Source organism: Periophthalmus magnuspinnatus, chromosome 12 (assembly GCF_009829125.3).
Source record: "Periophthalmus magnuspinnatus isolate fPerMag1 chromosome 12, fPerMag1.2.pri, whole genome shotgun sequence".
NCBI lineage: Eukaryota > Metazoa > Chordata > Actinopteri > Gobiiformes > Gobiidae > Periophthalmus > Periophthalmus magnuspinnatus.
Window position 1 is genome coordinate 3,840,933 of NC_047137.1, and position 21,606 is coordinate 3,862,538.

Here is a 21,606-nt window from a genome sequence, read left to right on the forward strand (position 1 = left end):
CAAACTAACTGAAATTAATGACCTCTTAATGTGGTGAAGTCTGGATCTGAGCCTGAAAAGCTCCTCTGTGTGCACTGTACTGTGCTTTATTTCTCTTATCTGTTTGGTGTTTTTTTTTTTTTTTTTTCATGGGATTTTTAGGAGACATAAATAAGACACTGCAGACCTAGTCTAGGCAACTCATGACCTGAGATTTTATCAAATTAAGATAAGACTGGCTACTGTTACAAAACATGGCTCTGAATTTCTGTGACCTTTGCTGTGTTTGTTTTTGTCATAGGCACAATTATTCCTGGTTTTGAATACTTTTTATGGGTAAATCATGTAAATTATAGAAAAATGTACCATGATTCTCTGTGACGAATTAGACATTTTATCTTGTCATGCCATGATAAGTGGTGTACGTCTTTTGTATGTTTTCTGAGAAAATAAATGTTATCTAAATATATTGGAAAAATCCTGACGCCTTTCCATGCTTTGCAAGAACCATGTTTGCATTTATTCTCTTCATCCCTGCAATGGAAGGACTGAGAGTTTTACACTATTTGTGTCCACTCAAGTCTGCACACAAGTTCAGTATAAATATTTCAACAAACATACAACACAACAAATTAAAGACATCATGAAAATGATGTAATAATGTTTACTAAAAGAACATTTTCAGTACCATAGAACAAACAATATGGGAGGAAACTATACTACTATGCAGATTTGTTTCCTTGATTAAAATCTTGGAAACATGTGCTATGGCTGAATTAGCCGAACAAATTTCCAAAAAGCAGATCCAATTTACCTCTTGACGGTATATTAAAATTGCAAGCCTTTTGAATAACTGGCTATTTCTATATCACAAGGGTGTTTGAATAGAGGTTTGATAGAAATGGCCCTGTGTTATTTTGGCATCTCAACAGGATACAGATCGACATGTTAGCTATTATGCCCAGGATCATAAACAATGGGACCTGGTTACTTAGCCCTCCCACGGAAGCCCTGTATTCTTATCCATACACAGAGCCTTGCTTATTGCCTATAAGGGCAAGGGTTCAGTCACATTCCAATCACAGATGCTTGTATTATTTGTAGGGCACATCACTCAATTGTGGAAGACTTCTCCTCTAGAACATCACCATAATAGTGAGCATTCAATAAAAGTCTAAAAGAAGTACAAGTAGCCCAGATCGATTTTCAAGATAGACTGATTATTTAATACCAAGCAGGGTTGTAAGAAGTTGCACGTGTGCAGTCCTTTGTAAAGGTTTTCATCTAGTTTTCTGTCCATTACACTACCAGGATAAGCTGAATGTTCTTTTCTAGTCCTCTCACACTACACTTATTCTATGACTTCTTTAACAAATAACAACATACAGAAAAAGTTAGCTAATTGACCATTGGAAGGTCTTTGTACTTCTCATAGCACTTCAGATAAGTATGACTAAGTAGTGTCATACTTCATATGTGGCAGCTACACACAGTGGTACTTAAACCTCTTTTCAGCTGAGGCACTTTATGCTGATTTGTCAGAGGAAGGCTCTAGTCAAAAATTCTGCATTGTTGCATTGCTGTTTTGCTTTCTGCTGTTACGGTTAAAGATTTTTTTAACAGGCATTAATAATTTGAACTACCTACCCTCTTTTTTGTGGGTGTATACTATCAGTATTTCAGGGATATCAGTCTGGTCATCACTCTCTCTGTCGTGCCTTGACTCAGATTTAGGCAGCGGTGCAGTCAGATTTGTTTTGAGAGAGACAGACCAATTAGCTAATCACCGGCAACGGTGAACAGACTCACATCTTTGTAAAGTATTGGAGAACACTTTTTAGTCTTGTTGTCTATTGCACATTCTTGTATATCCTTTTAAAAACGTCATATAGAATCCATGTTGTTTTTGTTGAAGTAAAACCTTTGTTTGCAGTAATAGGCAAGGCAAGGCAAATTTATTTGTATAGCACAATTCGTACACAAAGTAATTCAAAGTGCTTTACAGAATAAGAAAGACATTAAAATCACACAAATCAAAACAGGAATAATCACAAATAATCATCATGAAATTAACATTAAAACAGAAGAGGTCAGAATAAAAATATTTCAGTCATGTGCACAGCTAAACAGAACTGTTTTGAGCCTGGATTTAAACATTGTCAAAGTAGTTGTCAATAAAAAAAAATCTTTTAAAATGCTCTCCCATTGCAAACTGCCTGTAACTGCGGACTCCAGGGTGTGGTGAGAGAATTTCAATAGAAAGGATTTAAAAATAAGCTTGCTGCCACTGGTGACTGAGTGCTATTAGCTCACTTTGTTTCAAAACTCCTTTCTTCCTGCATCTCTTCTTATACTCATTATGTTTTGTTTTACTCACTTCCTCTGTGGAAGTCTAGCTTGACTGCAAGCATTGGGAAAAGTAGGAAAGGGGACCTCATACACAGCTGGTATTCATAGCTCCATATAAAATTTTTAAAATAGATTCATTAAAACTTGACATGGCAAAAGACATTGCAATCATCAAATGGACTAAGTTCAGCTTATCATTTTACCTAGAGGTCTTAACCGACTCAAAAAGCCTCTTAAAATGCTACACTAAACTGATAATTCATTCACACCATACTGTGTGGTGATAAGGTATTTCTGTAGCTACAGCTGCTGGGGGCAGACTAATCGAAGCAAGGCTGCCGCTGTGCACCATTGGCCCTGCCACCCACCACCAATCACTCACTCACACACCACATTCATACTATGCAAGGTGGGTGTCAGTGAAGTGACAATGGCAATAAAAAATAAGTTTTATTGCCATTGAACAAAATAAAAAACAAAAAATGAAAACAATGAATAATAGTTAAATTATGAACTATGATAAAAATAAAAATAAAGGCATTCATTAAAAAATAAGGTCAATAATAATCAAACAAAACAAAGTGCAGTTTTATAGGTTTTGGTATTTTTTCAACATTGCTGTGACAATGTTGCTGTGCTATGTTTCAAATGCACAGTTTTAATATAGCAAATTCACTGAAAGGAGGGCCTTAAGGATCCCAGAAGTACAGGGGTAGATTAGCCAAAAGTCTGGTGGTGGTTTTGTAGTGGTAACGCAATTTACTCCCTTGTTTAACTGTTTTTAACTAGTATAGTGGACCACATTTACTAACATTTAATTGTCGTTGACAGGAATCTCCTCAGGACAGTGCTATCACCCGAGACATCAATAGGACATTTCCAGCTCATGACTATTTCAAGGACACTGGAGGAGATGGACAAGATTCACTCTACAAGATCTGCAAGGTGGCATGCACACACATTATTTAAATGATAAAGGTAACTGTAAAACATATCGGTACAAACCAAAATACAGCAATGGCTGTAAAAGGGTTCATTGGGTCCATAGCAGTGTGCTTGTCAGATAATGCAAAACAAATTTGTTATTGGATAAACTTGACACAATTCAATATCATTCAGTTCTCACTGGAAAGTTAACCATTCTCACGTGTTGTGATCAAGCTCAGAGACTGCCCATATAATTATGTTTGTTTAAGTAGTCCTACCTGCAGTGACACAGGCTTGTATACATGATGACATACATTCTGCACAGCTCAGGTGAGGGACTTCATCTGCACGGCAGTCAGCTCCTCAGATGGGTCTGAATTATTCAGTGACCCTCCTTTTTCTCCTAGTGGTGATCGATCCACACACTTTCTATTCAGAAGCATTTATTGTGTTAATAGCACAGTTTGCCACATTTTTTATTGAAAGTAACTGTGCATGTTCTCCAGGCATACTCTGTATATGACGAGGAGATTGGATACTGCCAGGGACAATCCTTCTTGGCTGCTGTGCTGCTCCTGCACGTGAGTTCACGGCATGCACGACAGTTTTGTTTTCATTTCAAATCTATATCTTTTTGGCATTCTGTGGGAGTGGTATAATTCTTGAAACCATTTCTATGTCTGTCTTAAAACTTTTTATTGTATGTACTGAGCACTAATAATTACCAATAACAAAAAAAATTATAGGCCATTTTAACAGTCTTGCCCAAAAACCTCTTGAACATTTGGTTCTATTCAAGCATTATGAAGAAAAAAATTCAGTGCATTACGTTCCCAAGTACAAAGTCAATTTTAAATGTAAATGTGTAAAATTGTATAATTATCTCATCAGAATCAGAATCAGAAGACTTTTATTGCCATAGTCTGTGAACACAGTTCACAAACTAGGAACTTGATTTGGTGAAAAAGTGCAACATAAACACACTGAATAAATACAAATACAAATAAGGGCATGCACAAAGTTAAAAAGATATGCTTAAAGCATTTATCTGGCACACAAACTGGACATAACTTTCCTTAATTGTTATCTGCATAAATGATACACCCCTCCTTGAACCACCACCTTAAAGTGGTGGAGGGGGTTGAGTACTCAAATGATCTTGGGAGCTATGTTGTCGGGGGCTCCATGCTGATAGGGTCACCCATGGTAAACAGGTCCTGTGGGACGGGTCAGACTAAGAGCAGTTTAGAAGCATTTCATGATGATGAGAAAAACAAGGCCTACATCGCCCGGACTGGCGTTACAGAGGCCCCATTCTGGAGTCAGGCCTGGGCTGGGTGCTCGACAGCAAGTGCCTGGTGGCTGGGCGTTTTCCCATGGGGCTCAGCCCAATGGAACAACATGGGGCCATCCTCCCATGGACCCGCCACCTGCGAGAGGATCCGTGAGGGGCCGGTGCAGAGAGGTCTGTGCGGCAGTCAAAGACGGGAGCCTTGATGACCAGAGCTTCGGACATGGAGACTGACTCTGCAACCCAACTTGAGAGGGGCTCAACTCTCCATTTCTCTGGCGTTGCCCATGGAGTGAGGCTCGAGCTGGTGTGGGCTTGCTTATTGTCCCACAGCTCAACCGACACATGTTGGAGTTCACCCTGGTGAACGAGAGGGTTGCGTCCCTGCGTCTTTGGGTTGTGTATACTGTTGTGAGAGACCTGGACCCCATTGTTCTATTGGGGGACTTCAACAACCACGTGGGCAACGACAGTGACACGTGGAGAGGGGTAATTGGGAAGAACTGCCTCCCTGTTTGAACCTGAGTGGTGTTCTGTTACTACACTTCTGCGCTAGCCACAGTTTCTCCATAACGAACACCATGTTTGAGCACAAGGGTGTCCATCAGCGCATGTGGCACCAGGACATCCTAGGTTGGAGGTTTATGATCGACTTTCTTGTTGTGTCATCTGAGCTCCGGCCGCATGCCTTGGACACCTGGATGAAGAGCGGGGCACAACTGTCAACCAATCACTACCTGGTGGTGAGTTGGATCCACTGGCAGAGGAGGACGCTGGACCTGGCAGGCCCTGTCCATGGGGTCTAAACTCATACCTCTGGGAGAGCTTCTCCCAGATCCCAGGGAGACTATGGACATGAATTCCGAGTGGGCCATGTTCTCTGTCTCTATTGGCAATGCAGCCATCCATTGACGTGGTTGTAAGGTCTGCAGTGCTTGTCACGGCGGCAACCCCCAAACTCGGTGGTGGACACAGAGAGTAAGGGATGCCGTCAGGCTGAAGAAGGATTTCTATCGAGCCTTGTTGGCTGAGGCAGCTGACAAGTACCTCCGGGTCAAGCGTACCACAGCTCACACGGTTGCAGAGGCAAAAACTCAGGGTTGGGATGGAGTTTGTGGAGGCCATGGAGGAGGACTCAAAGAGATTCTGTCAAACCGGCCGACGCCACAGGAGGGGGAAGCAGTGCTTCACCAACACTGTTTACAGTGTGAGTGGAGAGCTGCTAGCCTGGACTTGAAGGTGGCTGAAGTGGATGAGTGGATGAGATCCATCCTGAGTATCTCTCTGGAGAGTAAGTCTCTGGATCCTGTCAGGCTGTCTTGGCTGACACGTCAACATCGCGTGGCGGTTGGGGACAGTACCACTAGAAGGGCAGACCAGGGTGGTGGTCCATCTGTTTAAGAAGGGGGACCAGAGGGTGTGTTCCAATTACAGGCTTCCCAGTAAGGTCTATTCCAGGGTATTGGAGAGGAGGTTCGACCAATATTCGAACCTCAGAATTAGGAGTATTGTGGTTTTCGTTCTGGTCGTGGCACGCTGGACTGGCTCTGTACTCTCCATCAGGTGCTCGAGGGTTCATGGGAGTTTGCCCAACCTGTCCACATGTGCTTTGTGGATTTGGAGAAGGCATTCGACCATGTCCCTTGTGCCCTTTGGGGGATGTTCCAGGAGTATGGGGTGTAGGGCCCTCTGCTTAGGGATGTCCAGTCCCTGTATGACCAGAGCAGGAGTTGTGTTCTGTTTTGCCGGCAGTAAGTCAGACCTGTTGCCAGTGCTGCTGTTGGACTCCGCCGGGGCTGCCCTTTGTCACCGGTTCTGTTTATTGTATTTATGGACAGAATTTCTAGGCGCAGCCTGGGGATGGAGGGGGTCTGGTTGGAAACCACAGGGTCTCATCTCTGCTGTTTACAGATGATGTTGTCCTGATGGCTTTATCGAACCAGGATGTGCAAGCAGACACTGGGGCGGTTTGCAGCCGAGTGTGAAGCAGTTGGGATGAGAATCAGCTCCTCCAATTTCGTGGCCATGGTTCTCGACCATTAAAAAGGTGGCTTGCCCTCTCTGGGTGGGTGGTGAGCCCTTGCCTCAAGTGGAGGAGTTCAAGTATCTCGGGGTGTTGTTCACGAGTCAAGGAAGAATGGAGCGTGAGGTTGACAGGCAGATCTGTTCAACGTCTGCAGTGATGCGAACGCTGTATCAGACTGTTGTGGTAAAGAAGGAGCTGAGTCGAAAGGCAAAGCTCTCAATTTACTGGTCAATCTATGTTCCTACTCTCACCAGTGGTCATGAACTTTGGGTAATGACCGAAAAGACAAGATCACGGATACAAGCGGCCGAAATCATGGTTGCTGGGCACTCTCATAGAGATGGGGTGAGGAGCCAGCTGAGGTAGCTTGGGCATCTGTTCAGGATGCCTCCTGGAAGAAAATGGATGGATGGATAAATTGATACAAATTTGTATCTGCTGATTTTTTTTTTTTTTTATGTGGAATTTTTGAAACTTAATAAAGAACCAAACAAGATTTTACTTTAGTGTGTTACAATAATCTTAGAATCAAAACAAGTCATGATTATAATGGCAAATTTGCATAAAATTTGACCAACATATCATTATATACCGTAGCTTATTTGAAAAATCAGATACTGGAGGGTGAAGGCCTTTTTTTGTTTATTCAATTGACTGGTAAAATATATTTTTTAATGAATGGTACCATCTTGTGGAAGTTGTTGGTTTTACAAGTTTAATAGGCAAGGCCAGTTTTATAAAGGGTATATGCATTTTAAAAGAAAAGAGTGCAGATAAAATCCTTTCAGTTATATGCACATATAAATAGAATGGTTTTGAACCTAGATTTGAAGATCATCAGAGAGAAGAGGTCTTTCTCATATCCTCAGGAAGACTGTTGCAGATTTTAGCAACATAAAACTGAAATGCTGATTCCCTATGTTTAGTTGTGACTCTGGGCATGAGTGAGGGCCAGTCCCTGAGGTCCTCAGCGTGTCTGATCGTTCATAAGGCACTCACTTGTCAGAGATGTACTTTGGTTCTAGGCCACCATAAGAAGCGACAATGATGTTCTTACTTTTTCAGATGCCAGAAGAGCAGGCCTTCAGTGTACTGGTCAAGATTATGTTTGACTATGGCCTCAGGGACCTTTTCAAGCAGAACTTTGAAGATCTGCACTGCAAGTTCTTCCAACTAGAAAGACTCATGCAGGTGCGTAATGTAGTTAAATATAGAATTGTTTTACAAAAAAAGACAATACACTGTAATTTTAACATCATTGTAAGACAGAACACAGCTATTCTATATCTATTTCTAACTGCATTTCTGTTGACTTTATTTTCCTGTTTGTGTTGAACAGGAGTACATCCCTGACCTGTACACCCACTTTCTGAACGTGGGGCTAGAGGCGCACATGTACGCCTCCCAGTGGTTCCTCACACTCTTTACAGCCAAGTTCCCTCTTTACATGGTCTTCCATATCATTGACCTGCTGCTGTGTGAGGTAAACTATAATGCATTTATTTCCTTTATGTGACAACTAGTTGTGATCCATTTATTTGAACAGAAAAGAAGAATGTTGATAAAGAATTCTCAAATAAAGGATTTAATGTAATTAATAAAATATTATAGAATGATTAATCTTCAATAATGTCAGAAAACCAGAATTGTTTGTACTTATTGTGTTAGCAAATTAACTGAATATATTTTGAGTTAAAGGGATTTCATGTTTTTTGTATTAATTTGGTCTTTATAAGTAGTATTGAGTGATTGGTACTATTCTTCCACCAAAACCTTAATTAAAAAGTATTGTTTATTGAAATCTAGTAACATCTACCAGAGAACTGCAACCTCAACATACATCTGGCATGTTTGTGATCATTTTAAACCCTGCCAATGTTTGGGCGAAATTGGCAATAATTGGTTGTGAGGAAGGTTTCACCTACAAACATGAGTAATAAAAGCAGTGGGATGTTTTGGGATGAGTAGCGTAAGCTTGCCAAAATCAGTTGGCCACAGGTCTCACATCATAAACAATTGTTCTAAGTAGGTTACAGTTCCATAAAGAACCATAGCGCACACATACTGTCTTTATGAGAAAGAGCAAATCTGTCTGTATATCATGGTGATCTCTTAAAATATATGTTTTTAGGGAATCAGTGTCATCTTCAACGTTGCTTTGGCACTCCTTAAAGTAAGTCCACTACTGCATGTATTGTATTATTAATACTTTGTCAATTAGGTTGTAAAGACATGTTAATGTTCATTTTTGTAGACCTCAAAAGATGATCTGATTCAAGCAGACTTTGAAGGGGCACTTAAATTCTTTCGGGTTCCTGTTCCAAAGAGGTACCGTTCAGAAGAAAATGCCAAGAAACTGATGGAGCTGGCTTGTAGCATGAAGGTGAGCAAATGAAACATTTACCATTGATATCTATAGACACTGATAGTTGCAAGTACATAAATGTCCTCCAGGGGGAGTTATTGGACTTTGAGAAAATGTTTATCCAGGAGAAAATGGACAGTCCTCCCTCTCTCTCTACCTGTGTCCTGAACTGAATTCAAAATCAGTCCAGTTTAGAGAAGTTGACTTTGAGCTAACTTTATGTGCAAAGGCAAATCTTTAAATTATTTGGTGCCTGGAGATTCTTAATATGATCATAGATATTTTTTCCACGTTGTTTTACAACTAGACTGTAATCTAATCTCCAGGGCCCAACTTGTATATGTGTGTGTGTGTGTATATGTGTGTGTGTATGTGTATATATATGTATATATATATATATATATATATATATATATATATATATATATATATATATATATATATATATATATATATATATATATATATATATATATATATATATATATATATATATATATATATATATAATAAAATGTTCCAACATATGAGCAAATATAGCACTGAGGAACGAATCCTCATTGTACAGTGGTACTTCGAGTCACGTGGGTCAAATTCAGAAACCCAGCATTGCTACTGTTGACATTTTAATGCCAGAGATGCCCCAAGTGAAAATGCCATTAACAGAATAATAAGTTGTTTTCAAAGATAGGGTGCAGTATGTGATCTCCCAAGACCTGAGTAGTCCCGATTTCTTCCTGTGAGGCTATCTTAAAGAAAAGATGTTTGTGAATAAATCTTAGACAATGATTGACTTAAAACACATGTGTCAAACTCAAGGCCCGCAGGCCAAATGTGGCCCTCGACAGGGTAAATTAAAAGGTATGATGGTCTTAAAATCTCACTTTATCAGGAGATACACAGTTATACGGCCATATTTTTACGTCTAGGCAAATGCATATGCAATATTTGTAACTTGAATTAATAATAAATACAGAAACAGTTAATTAACAAGTTATAAAATTTGTTAGATTTATTTTATATTTGGCCCTTTGAGAGCAGCCATTTTGCTGATGTGGCCCTCGGTAAAATGTGTTTGACAGCCCTGACTTAAAACCTAATATCGAGGATCAAATAAGAGCCATAAGCCCGGAAATGCTTTCAATTGTTATAAGTGTGTTGGATAGGACTATTCAGTGCAAACCTGAAAATGGTGAACACTTAAAAAACATTATTTTTAAAAATTAGGTCATTTTTACTTACCCCTAGTTTAAGGATGATAAGTTCAAATGCAAGTGAACAATCATAATTGTATATATTGCCAAAAATTTCGGAAGGTTCAGTTTACCTACTGCTAAAATATTGAGTATAACTTAAGAATTATAGGAGCTATTGAAGATTTAAAAGTGTGTGTGTGTGTGTGTGTGTGTGTGTGTGTATATATATATATATATATATATATATATATATATATTTTTTTTTTTTTTTAATATACAAATAGCATTAAATCTTTAGCATGACCAGCAAAATGGCATGAATGAAAAGTCTTTTTGTCCTGGTTTTCATAATTTCTTTAGCACAGTGTATAGCTAAATGTAGGCTCTTATACACAGGTTTCATGTGGTTCATTCTGTCCGCATTGTGCTATAGTCATTGGGTGATGAATACTGGCAACATTTTACTTCATTGGAGACTCAGGAAAATGGTATTTTGGCTGTACTGATGTCATTATTGAATGTACTGCACAAATCCCACTTGCCTATCTGTTCTAAATTCTGCATTGTTAAGTGTGTTTTTGTATGTAAATTGCAGACTTGATTTTTGCAAAAGCACATTTGGATTATTCATATTTCCATTCATTATTATTGTGGTTCTAATTAATCTTTGTCCTTCACATTTACAGATCAGCCAGAAAAAGCTGAAGAAATTTGAGAAGGAGTATCACACAATACGAGAGCAGCAGGAACAACAGGAGGCGCCCATTGAGAGATATGAGGTAACATCTAATTTTTCAATATCCTGCAGTCTAAACTGTGAAAGTCAAAAAAAGCTGTTAAATACATCTGCATTTTGATGTAGATTACTTTACTTATGTATCTTTTGTAAGCCAAGAAGTAAGAGATTTTAAGCCTTCAAGCTTTCATTATACAATAAACAGCCCAAAAAATCTTTTACTTATGAGTTCTCATGAGGTGACATGGTACTGTTAATGATGTACAAGAGAGTTAAGCATTACAAACACTCTTTACTGTGTAATTGTGGTCTTCCCCCATCAACTTCTGTGCACTCTGTCCACACGCTTTCCAATGCGTTTCATTTTCTTCAAACTCTGATTATTAACTTCCCTTGTCTGTTTGTGACAAAATTGTTTGTCTTGGCTCGGTCCAGCGCGAGAACCGGAGACTGCAGGAAGCCAACATGCGCCTGGAGCAGGAAAATGACGACCTGGCACATGAGCTAGTGAGCAGCAAGATCGCCCTGCGCAAAGACCTGGACAATGTGAGTGGCATTAGCGTAAACATTTTCACCATTTTACCAAGTAGTCCAGTTTGTAGGGCAGTTTGTTTGTGTGAGTGCTCTTGAAAAAAGGGAGAGATGTGAGGACAAAGTGTAGCTGTCACTTGTGCCCTTGTTTGCGGGGTGTAACAGTGTGCTGTGCTCCCCAGGCTGAGGAGAAGGCTGATGCTCTGAATAAAGAATTACTGCTGACCAAACAGAAGTTGGTGGAGTCAGAGGACGAGAAGAGGCGTTTGGAGGAAGAGTCGGCACAGGTCAGAGCTCCCTTTGAAAGACCATAAAATGCATTTCAACCATTTTACACAGGGCTTTTTACAATACACACATTTTTGTGTGTTTTGGATGGCTGCAAAGCATCCTTTACAAATATAAAATCCTTTATGCAGGTGTAGTGTCCTTCAGAATAGTGTCATTCACACAAGTTCAAACGTCCTCCTAAAAGACTCACAGGATGTGCCGGAGCAGCCATTCTCATCTAGGAGAGAACTAGCACTGATGCTGAATTTCTGGGTCGATACTTCAATAATTGAGTCCCTGATTCTAGCTCAGATGAGCCAGTAATTAACATGATACAGTAATCAATCGTCATCTCATTTACACAAGACTGTGGAGGTCACCTTGTCTCTCATATGCAGAGCAGGTAAGGCCCCTCAGAGCAGAGGGTGCTGCTCCTAGATGCTCCTATGGATGCCTCTCACTGACCTTCAAATGTCTGAGTCCTAAAGATGGGTGATGTATGAGCCTGTGCTTCAGGCCTCCCAATAGCCTGTTCTGTCTCCTTTACATCAGCCCGATGTCACATGGTCTCTGGGGTCCTGCATTCTTGCTCTCTGCTTTCCAAACTAAACCTAAACCATGTGTTCACAGCTCAAGGAGATGTGCAGGCGGGAGCTTGACAAATCTGAATCCGAGATAAAGAAGAATGGCTCCATCATTGGGGAGTATAAACAGGTAAGGACATGAGGAATGATGTCCACTAGCATATGCACTTTCATGTCCATAGTTTCATGGAGAAAAATACCAAGTTAAAAATACATGGTTGCATCTGCTTAAATTGGACAAATGATATTTACAACTCACAGCGTAACACATTCATTGTGAACACAAACATTAAGTAATTGATTATAGCAGTTAACAAGTAAATGCCTTTATAGCAATGCATTTGATTATGGATGTTTATTTTAATCAATGCCCTCAGGTCAGATGGAGAAGTGTCCTTGACTGGTAACAGATGGTTTCAGCTATAAAACTGGACACAATCAATAAACGTGTAGGATTTATGCAGCATACAATCCCTTAGGGGATTTCAAGGTCTTAAATATCTGACAATGTTATTAAGAATGCTGAAAGTAGTCAATACTTTTGTGGTGTCAAGAGACAGACGTAGTTCATAGTTGATAACTAGTAAAACTAAATAGACCTTACAGAATTAAACTGCTCAAATTTGAGCTACGCCCTACCAGTGATCAGATACCCAGCAGGAACCATAAGGTGGCCAAAGGAGGAGATGCAGACCACAGATGTTAAGACACGAAAGCTCCCGACCATGCATACCGGGTTCCATCCCAAATCAAGCACCCTGAAACTGTACATGAGCCGTAAGGAAAGAGTCCGAGGACTAGTGAGTTTGAGAGCCACAGTCCAGGATGAAACATCCAAGATCAGATGACGTGCTCAGCGAATATCTCAAACAGTGGAGTGCATAGGAAGAGGTTCTGGAGGTACCATCATGAGAGGACAGGCCCCTACAAGGGATGTAGCACCGGAACATAACTGAAGTGGCTGATATCAAGAAATCCTACCAATGGCTTGAGAGAGTAGGTCGGAAGGACAGCACAGAGGCACTCATCCTGGCTGCACTCGAGCAATCGAGGTCCAGATCTACCACACCAGAAAAGACCCATGGTGTAGGCTGTGCAAAGAGGCCCCTGAGATAATCCAGCACAGGGTGTATGATACTAGAAGGGAAAGCATACATGGAGCAGCACAAACAAGTGTCTGGCATAGTGTACAGAAACATCTGTGTACAGTATGAAGGTGGGAAACATCTCCAAAGGTAGTGGAGAATGATCAAACCAAGATCTTATGGGACTTCCAGATACAGACTGACAGCATGATGATTGTGAACCAATCAGACATTGTGGTGGTGGATAAACATCAGAGCAAAGCCGTTGTGGTGGACATTGCGGTACCAAGTGATGGGAACATCAGGAAAAAGGAACATGAGAAACTAGAGAAATATGAGAGGCTCAAAGAAGTGCTGGAGAGGCCTGGAAGGTGAAGGCATAGGAGGTGCCCATGGGAGCACTCGGGGCAGACACCCAGCAAAATCCCAGGAAAAACAACAGACATCTTGGTCCAGAAACGCGCAGTACTAGGAACAGCAAAGATACTGCGCAGAACCCTCAAGCTCCCAGAGGACCCGAGGGATGAGACCACCTCTATATATATATATATACACACACACACACATATACAGTGGGTACGGAAAGTATTTAGAGCCCCTTAAATTTTTCACTTGGTTATTTTGCAGCCATTTGCTAAAATCTTTTAAATCCTTTTTTCCTCATTAATGTACACACAGCACCCCATTTTGACAGAGAAACATGAAATTGTTAAAATCTTTGCAGATTTATCAAAAAAGAAAAACTGAAATATCACACGGCCAGTATTTTGTACTAAATACTGAGCAACGGGTCTCAAATACTGAGAACCTTTGCTCAGTATTTAGTAGAAGCACCCTTATGAGCTAATACAACCATGAGTCTTTTTGGGAATGATGCAACAAGTTTTTCAGACATGGATTTGGGGATCGTCTGCCATTCCTCCGTGCAGATCCTCTCCAGTTCTGTTAGGTTGGATAGTGAACGTTAGTGGACAGCCATTTGTAGGTCTCTCCAGAGATGCTCAATTGAGTTTAAGTCAGGGCTCTGGCTGGGCCATTCAAGAACAGTCACGGAGTTGTCCTGAAGCCACTCCTTCATTATTTTAGCTGTGTGCTTAGGGTCATTGTCTTGTTGAAAGGTGAACCTTCAGCCTAGTCTGAGGTCCTGGGCACTCTGGAGAAGGTTTTCGTCCAGGATATCTCTGTACTTTGCCGCATTCATCTTTCCTTCAATTACAACCAGTCGTCCTGTCTCTGCAGCTGAAAAACACACCAACAGCATGATGCTGCCACCACCATGCTTCACCGTTGGGACTGTATTGGAGCGGTGCCTGGTTTAGAATTAAGGCCAAAAGGTCTATTTTGGTCTCATCATGATCTTATTGCTCACCATCTTGGAGTCTGTCAGGTGTTTTTGTTTTTTTGTTTTTTTTAACAAACTCCATGCGGGTTTCATGTGCCTTGCCCTGAGGAGAGGCTTCCGTCAGGCCACTCTGCCATAGAGCCCCGACTGGTGGAGAGCTGCAGTGATGGTTGACTTTCTAGAACTTTCTCCCATCTCCCGACTGCATCTCTGGAGCTCAGCCACAAGGATATTTAGGGTTTTCTTTACCTCTCTCACCAAGGCTTTTCTTCCCAATTGCTCAGTTTGGCCGGACGGACCAGCTTTAGGAAGGGTTCTGGTCGTCCCAAACAACTTCCATTTAAGGATTATGGAGGCCACTGTGCTCTTAGAAACCTTAAGTGCAGCAGAATTTTTTTTGTAACCTTGGCCAGATCTGTGCCTTGCCACAATTCTGTCTCTGAACTCTTCAGGCACTTCCTTTGATCTCATGATTCTCATTTGCTCTGACGTGCACTGTGAGCTGTAAGGTCTTATATAGACAGGTGTGTGGCATTCCTAATCAAGTCCAATCAGTATAATCAAACACAACTGGACTCCATTGAAAGTCTGAAGGTCTGAATACTTATGCCTTTGTGATATATTTTCTTTTTTAATAAATATGCAAACATTTCAACAATTTCGTGTTTCTCTGTCAGTCTCTGCTGTGTGTACATTAATGAGGAAAAAAAGAACTTAAGTGATTTAGCAAATAACAAATTTAAGGGGGTCTGAATACTTTCCGTACCCACTATATGATTGCCATGTAACATACACACACAAAAAATTCAAATGTATCCTTCCAAAACTTTACTCCAAACCTTGCTTTTGCTGAAGAAGACTCAAACATATCATTGAAGATTAGAAATGACTCGAGTAAATGAACTGCACATTCTTGTCTGTTTTAAAACTTGGGCACATTGAAAGTAGGGATGCGGCCGATCCAGCTTTTTCAGTTTGGATCTGCCAATACCCGATATCGACTGATACCAGTGCAGACTGATAATAAATTTCCTTAAAACAAAAATTTTAAAAACATTATAAAACAATTAATGAAGCTATTATATATACCTTAACAACTGAACAAGTTTGTATATACAAAAGTTTAAATATTATGCAACTTGCTGAGCCGAATACAACCAGTAAATAGTCTTACTATATCAATGTATATGTCCAACCAGGATATCTGATAGCTGATAGCTGAATCAGTATTTGGAAGTCAATATCTAGATTTGTCACAATAAATACGATCTCGACTTATCGTTCAATACATGACAGATGGGGCAGTATTTACCAACAATATTTATTGTCTGTGCTTTTTCTTTCTACTAATGAGACTACAATGAGATTTAAGGTGTAGAAGGCTGAATTATTAACTTCTATGAGTCATTATAGATCCAAAGTAAACCTTAAGAGTTGCATTGTTATTTATTTATTGCAGTTCATGTTTTTTCTTTTTATTTATTTTATATATATATATATATATATATATATATATATATATATATATATATATATATATATATATATATATATATATATATATACACACACACGCACACACAAAATAAACACAAAATATTACAATATTTTACATTTACAATTTACATTTTTGGGAATAATTCTGCTTTATAGTTTGATTTCATTATTATTGTTTAGTTTCTGGATTGGCATCGAAATCCGATACCAGTATCCAATTGGTGCATCCCTCACTGACAGATGTGGAATAAATGCTAAACATGTATGAAAGATAATATGACTTTTGGTATTTGCAGTCTTGTCAATCTTGTGAATTGCCCCAAACCTGAACCCAGTTTCTTTGATTTACTGAGTCAGAGTTCTCAAATCTTCTGTTGTCATAATTTTTCTCCTGGCTGTTTTCATGTGTTTTTTTTTTTTTTAGCTCACTCTGTCACTTCACTCTTAAATATAAACCTGCCCTGATCATGCACAGTTAGTCATTGCGGTAACATTATGCAATAGTTCAGTGCAGTCAGACAGAAATAGCAATGAGCTTAATTTAGACCTCCACCTTAGTCTAAAATAGCACAGATTGAGTCTGACAGTCTATATGAATATTGAAGACAAGACAATGCTATCATGTCACTGAGAGCCAGGCTGAGTTTGTAGGAAATGTTTTTTGTTCAAAAATAGTTTGACAGAGAGACACAATAGACATGATGGACCAAATTTGGAAAAAAATATATATAAAAATCTATCTATCTCTATAGTATAGCATAGCTTAGAGTTAGAGTTAGAGTTAGAGTTAGATGGTGCCATTCATTGTTGGATGTCCCAAAAAATAGACTGTTGAAATTTGGCATTGAAAGTTATTGTTCAAATTCTTTTATTTTAGCAAATTAATAGCAGAATTTGTTTTGCTAGATTACAACCAAAAAGGTTTTGTGTGTCAATTATGAGGCTGGCTACAAGGACAGCGGAAAGCTGTCATTGCAACAGCTCAAACTTGGACTCTTCGAGTGTGCTCCTCTAGATCACCTCAGATCAGTGGAAAGTCTCTGTTCAAAGCAAAGTGTTAAGACTTAACATTTTTATTGTGAATTTGTTTATAATTCATAATTGAAAAAGAAAACAAAATTGGCCTCAGGCTTTTGCATGTGCATGCTTGGCTATAAAGTAAATGTAATACTTTCAAATGCAGTGTAGCAAGACAACAAGTTACAGCAGAAGAAATGGGTTAGAAACAAAGACAAAATGCCAACAGTTATGTCAACTTTAATGTTACCAATTTACAGACTGTAAACCACTGTCATTTGAGTGTTCTTAATTTAGTAATTTTTGCAGATAGAGGGATTTACAGGGTGTGATAAAATTGAAAAAATAATCAGGATATAAAAGGAACAAGTTGGGGGGGCTGCAAGATGAGGATGAAAGTGGCAGCTCGTGATGGACAGACAGGAGAGGGAGGGTGGTGCTGCAGAGAAGCACAAATGAAGATGGGAGACAAAGGACACAGATCAAAGACAGATTTGTGGATCTCACATTTCCATGTTGAAGAGAAATGTGCAGTGTTTGCCACAGGGAAAGAGGAGAGAGAGCAGCTGGAGCTGTCTGTAGAGGTGGGACAACCCAATGTACCCGCTAGGATGACTCATGTCACATTGATCTGACTACAGGCTGTGGGTGTATGTCTGTAAGCATCGACAGTGTGTTTAGAATCAACAGAAAAGATGAACGCATAGAAGACACAGCAGCACAAGAGAACTGCACTAGTCAGCTCTGCTAATGTGGAGCCTTTAGTAAACCTGCCTTAAATATAGCTTAAACATTTTATATATATATATATATATATATATATATATATATATATATATATATATATATATATATATATATATATATATATATATATATATATATATATATATATATATATATATATTATATATATATATATATATATATATACATACACAACTTCATAAGAACCATCATTTCCCATTACATCGGTGTCTTGAGTGAGACTGCAGTAGTGTACAGTGTGTCAGTAATGATTTACAGATTTGTTACAAATATGTGCGTTTGACTTCAATAGATCTGCTCTCAGCTGAGTGAACGATTGGAGAAACAACAGACTGCCACCCGTGGAGAACTGGAGAAGATCCGGGTAAGTCTTTCCAGTTACAGAATGAGCTTTGATGCACACACAATAGTGTCTATGCTAAGATAAGACTTGTACTCAAGTACAATACAATAGTACTATATACAGCACTGCAACACTTCTGTTAAGGTCATGATGTTCACTTAAAGAAATATATTCCTTTGTTACTTTGTTATATATGTAATTTTTGGTGGCACAAAATGGATGTAATATTAAGCTATTTTTTACCGTTAGTCCAAAGTAGAGGAATGTGAAAAGTGCAGCAGTCTGTTCAACAAAGAGGGTCGCTTGAGGGCCACAGTGTGCTCGGCACCCCCCGGAGGCTCAGAGGAGACTGATGAGGAGAAAGAGGCGCTGAAGAACCAGTTGAGAGAGATGGAGCTGGAGCTGGCTCAGACCAAACTGCAGCTGGTGGAGGCCGAGTGTAAAATCCAGGTATGATCTTGTGTAAGCTACACACACACTGCACACAGCACACTAAGCCTAACATGGCTCTGCTGCTTTCACAGGATCTGGAGCACACACTAGGGCTGGCTCTGAATGAGGTGCAGGCAGCCAAGAAAACCTGGTTCAACCGAACTCTAAGCTCCATCAAGACAGTCACTGGGACACAGGGGAAAGAGACCTCCTAACCTGCCACCCTGAACCTAAACCACTCCCCCTTCATCTGGAGAACCTGTGGAGCCCTCCATTGTACAGCCCTGGGGCATTATTTTAACACTGACGTTGAACCCAAGACTGTCAGAAAAGATCATTCTGAAATCCTTAAAATGTTCCTGTAATATAAGTCCTAGCCATTTCTTTGCCCAACCCAAAAGACTGCAGCGGGCTGCGCTGATGAGGAGGGGCTGGAAAACATAGTATGAAGTACTGTGTTACTTCAATATCACAGAGAAAAGTGTCAGGAGGACAGCTACTCCTCTGGTGTGTCTAAGCACTGCTGAAGTCTGAGGAAACAAGACATTTGAACTTGGACTCTCTGTTCTCACACTGCGCTGCGTGATCCTCTCAAACTACTGGCACAAACTATGTTTGATTAATTTTATAGGTACGAGTGATGGTAATCTCCTTGTCAAACAGAGCTTTTCTAATTTACGTTGAACAAGACTTTTTTATGTTTCTATCTGAATGTGCTAACAGAGAATGATAGTATCAGTCGTGTGTGTGTGTGTGTATGTGTGTGTGGGGCGGGGTCAGTATGATTGAATGCTTAACTATTATGTATGTAAAAATGCGTGCAAGTCCAAGAACGATAAAGCACTAAGAACATGAGTGAATGCATGCAGGAGTGAGGGAAGACGCTGTTCCCGGAAATGTTCTGACATAAAGACTGTCAAAGTCTTGAAATAGGAAAATGTCACTTAAACAAATTTAAATTTAAAAAAATTAAAACTCTACTTGTAATGTACAGCATAAAAGTGCAAATGGTGCTGTAATTACAGATTGAGATTTATTTGGTTTGCATTTCAGCACAAGATTTAAAGAGTTCCAAATCTTACATAACGGTGCATGTTTGGATGTTGAACTCTGCGCACATGTATAAAATTATGTCCTACATATTCATAAGAGGAGATGCATTTCTCACAGTACATGAATGGCCTGTTACTTTGTGACTTTTGGCATTGTCTGTCAGGGTTTTATTTGGCACTTTACATCAACTGTCATTTCTTAAAGCCAAAAGCAAACTATATTACTGAGTAAAGGCTGAAGATTCACCACAGCTTAAATTCGGCCAATTATACTTACCACTGAAATTTCAAGTTGTGAAATCTCAGGATTCTCCTGAAATTGTAGATGCCGAAATTAGTACTTGATTAGTACTTTTTGTTGCCAACTCAGCAATAGGACCAGTCCTCTGCAGTGGATTAAGTCATGCCTCTGATACAGCTTTAGTACAGAAGACACATTAATAATTAAGTGGCCTCTTCTTAAAACATAAAACATTTAAGACAGGCCCCATAACATAGTAATAAAGCATTAGTTCATTGTAAATCCCAGGCCTCTTTCACAATTCAGCAAAAACTGACTCGCCTTAATTCGACAAAGCTAATGATTAGCTAGGTCCCCCTAATATAATCACTGTGCTTAATGCCTGCACTGAAAATTGTACATTTCAAATGCTTTCTTTTTTCAAATTGAACAATTGAACACTATTAAATTATGTGGCTTAACAACAACCTATTTATTTCAATATCATCACAGGTCACATATACCTTTAACTGCATTTGTCCTGAAGAAGGCTCTGACTGGTTTGAATCAACAAAAAAACAAAGGAGGTTAAAAAAGAAGAGTTCCTCCAAAAGCACTGAGTTGTATAAACTATTTCTGACTTTTTTTTTTTTTAAAGTGTAACTATAACTAACATTGTGTACTTGTACCTACCTGCTGTGTGCTACCATTTAATCCACCTTTTCTGTTTTTATAATAGTTTGAACGCTTCTCACTCAGACTGCTGTTTGGTTTAAATATGCCAAAACATAGCTTCATGATTCAACAACAAATATATTATCCACGTGTGACATTGTAATAGTGTAGACGCATTGTGTAAACATCATGACTTTAAATATAAAGATATCACATAAATGCCTTTGTCTTTGTTCATTCCACACATGACACATCTTGTGTATTCAGTCAATCTTATGTTCTACAGCCAAACACTACTATTTTGACTGATTAAGTCTCATCAGTCATTCTACTTTATTAAATGTTGATATGATTTATCTTATTTCATTATACGTAAAAGCTGCAAATGAACAAGAAACATGCTAGTATTTTCTTGGCAGTATATATATAGGAGTGGAAAGGGTCTGAAATGCACATATCCCATCAAAGGTACTGTGTTTATTCTATTATCATATCTTTCTTAGTGCAAACACATATAATTTGTTTTATCTTTTTTTTTTTTTTTTTTTTTTTTTTTTTTTTAAACTTCCTGAGTCTAGCTGCCAAACCAAGACCAAGAAAACTCTACCAAAGATGTTATTTATTTAGTCTCCCAACTTTTTTAAAATCTATAAAGCCAGTCCAAATATTTCTCCTCTTTTTCAGAGGGATGAGATGAAAGAGCCACATGCTGCTTATAGGGGAAAAACTATATACATATCCATCAGGGACAATTCTTGATACAGCAAAGGGGTTTTAATAAATAAATTCATATACCCAATTAAAAAGAGTGTCCATCTGCCTGCTACTTGGAACAGGCCTTTCCCTTTCCTGTGTTGGCAGCTCTTCTGTCCCCATTGTTTCTGGTGCTCCACTCCGTTGTATTACGTATTACAGAATGCC

General features: G+C 39.3%; 1 protein-coding gene across 2 annotated transcripts in view; it reads left to right on the forward strand.

Annotated features, from left to right (window-relative positions):
- Positions 1-20,907, forward strand: part of LOC117379406 (rab GTPase-activating protein 1) — a 45,313-nt gene extending 24,406 nt beyond the window's left edge. For both annotated transcript variants that reach the window (XM_033976114.2, XM_033976115.2), the window contains 13 exons: positions 3,160-3,273; positions 3,762-3,836; positions 7,638-7,763; positions 7,912-8,055; positions 8,704-8,745; positions 8,827-8,955; positions 10,820-10,912; positions 11,305-11,415; positions 11,583-11,687; positions 12,301-12,384; positions 18,256-18,327; positions 18,556-18,756; positions 18,831-20,907. In XM_033976114.2, coding sequence (XP_033832005.1) covers positions 3,160-3,273; positions 3,762-3,836; positions 7,638-7,763; positions 7,912-8,055; positions 8,704-8,745; positions 8,827-8,955; positions 10,820-10,912; positions 11,305-11,415; positions 11,583-11,687; positions 12,301-12,384; positions 18,256-18,327; positions 18,556-18,756; positions 18,831-18,953 — 1,419 coding nt within the window. In that variant the 3' untranslated portion in view covers positions 18,954-20,907. The remainder of the gene's footprint in view (positions 1-3,159; positions 3,274-3,761; positions 3,837-7,637; positions 7,764-7,911; positions 8,056-8,703; positions 8,746-8,826; positions 8,956-10,819; positions 10,913-11,304; positions 11,416-11,582; positions 11,688-12,300; positions 12,385-18,255; positions 18,328-18,555; positions 18,757-18,830) is intronic.
- The last annotated feature ends 699 nt before the right edge of the window (positions 20,908-21,606 follow it).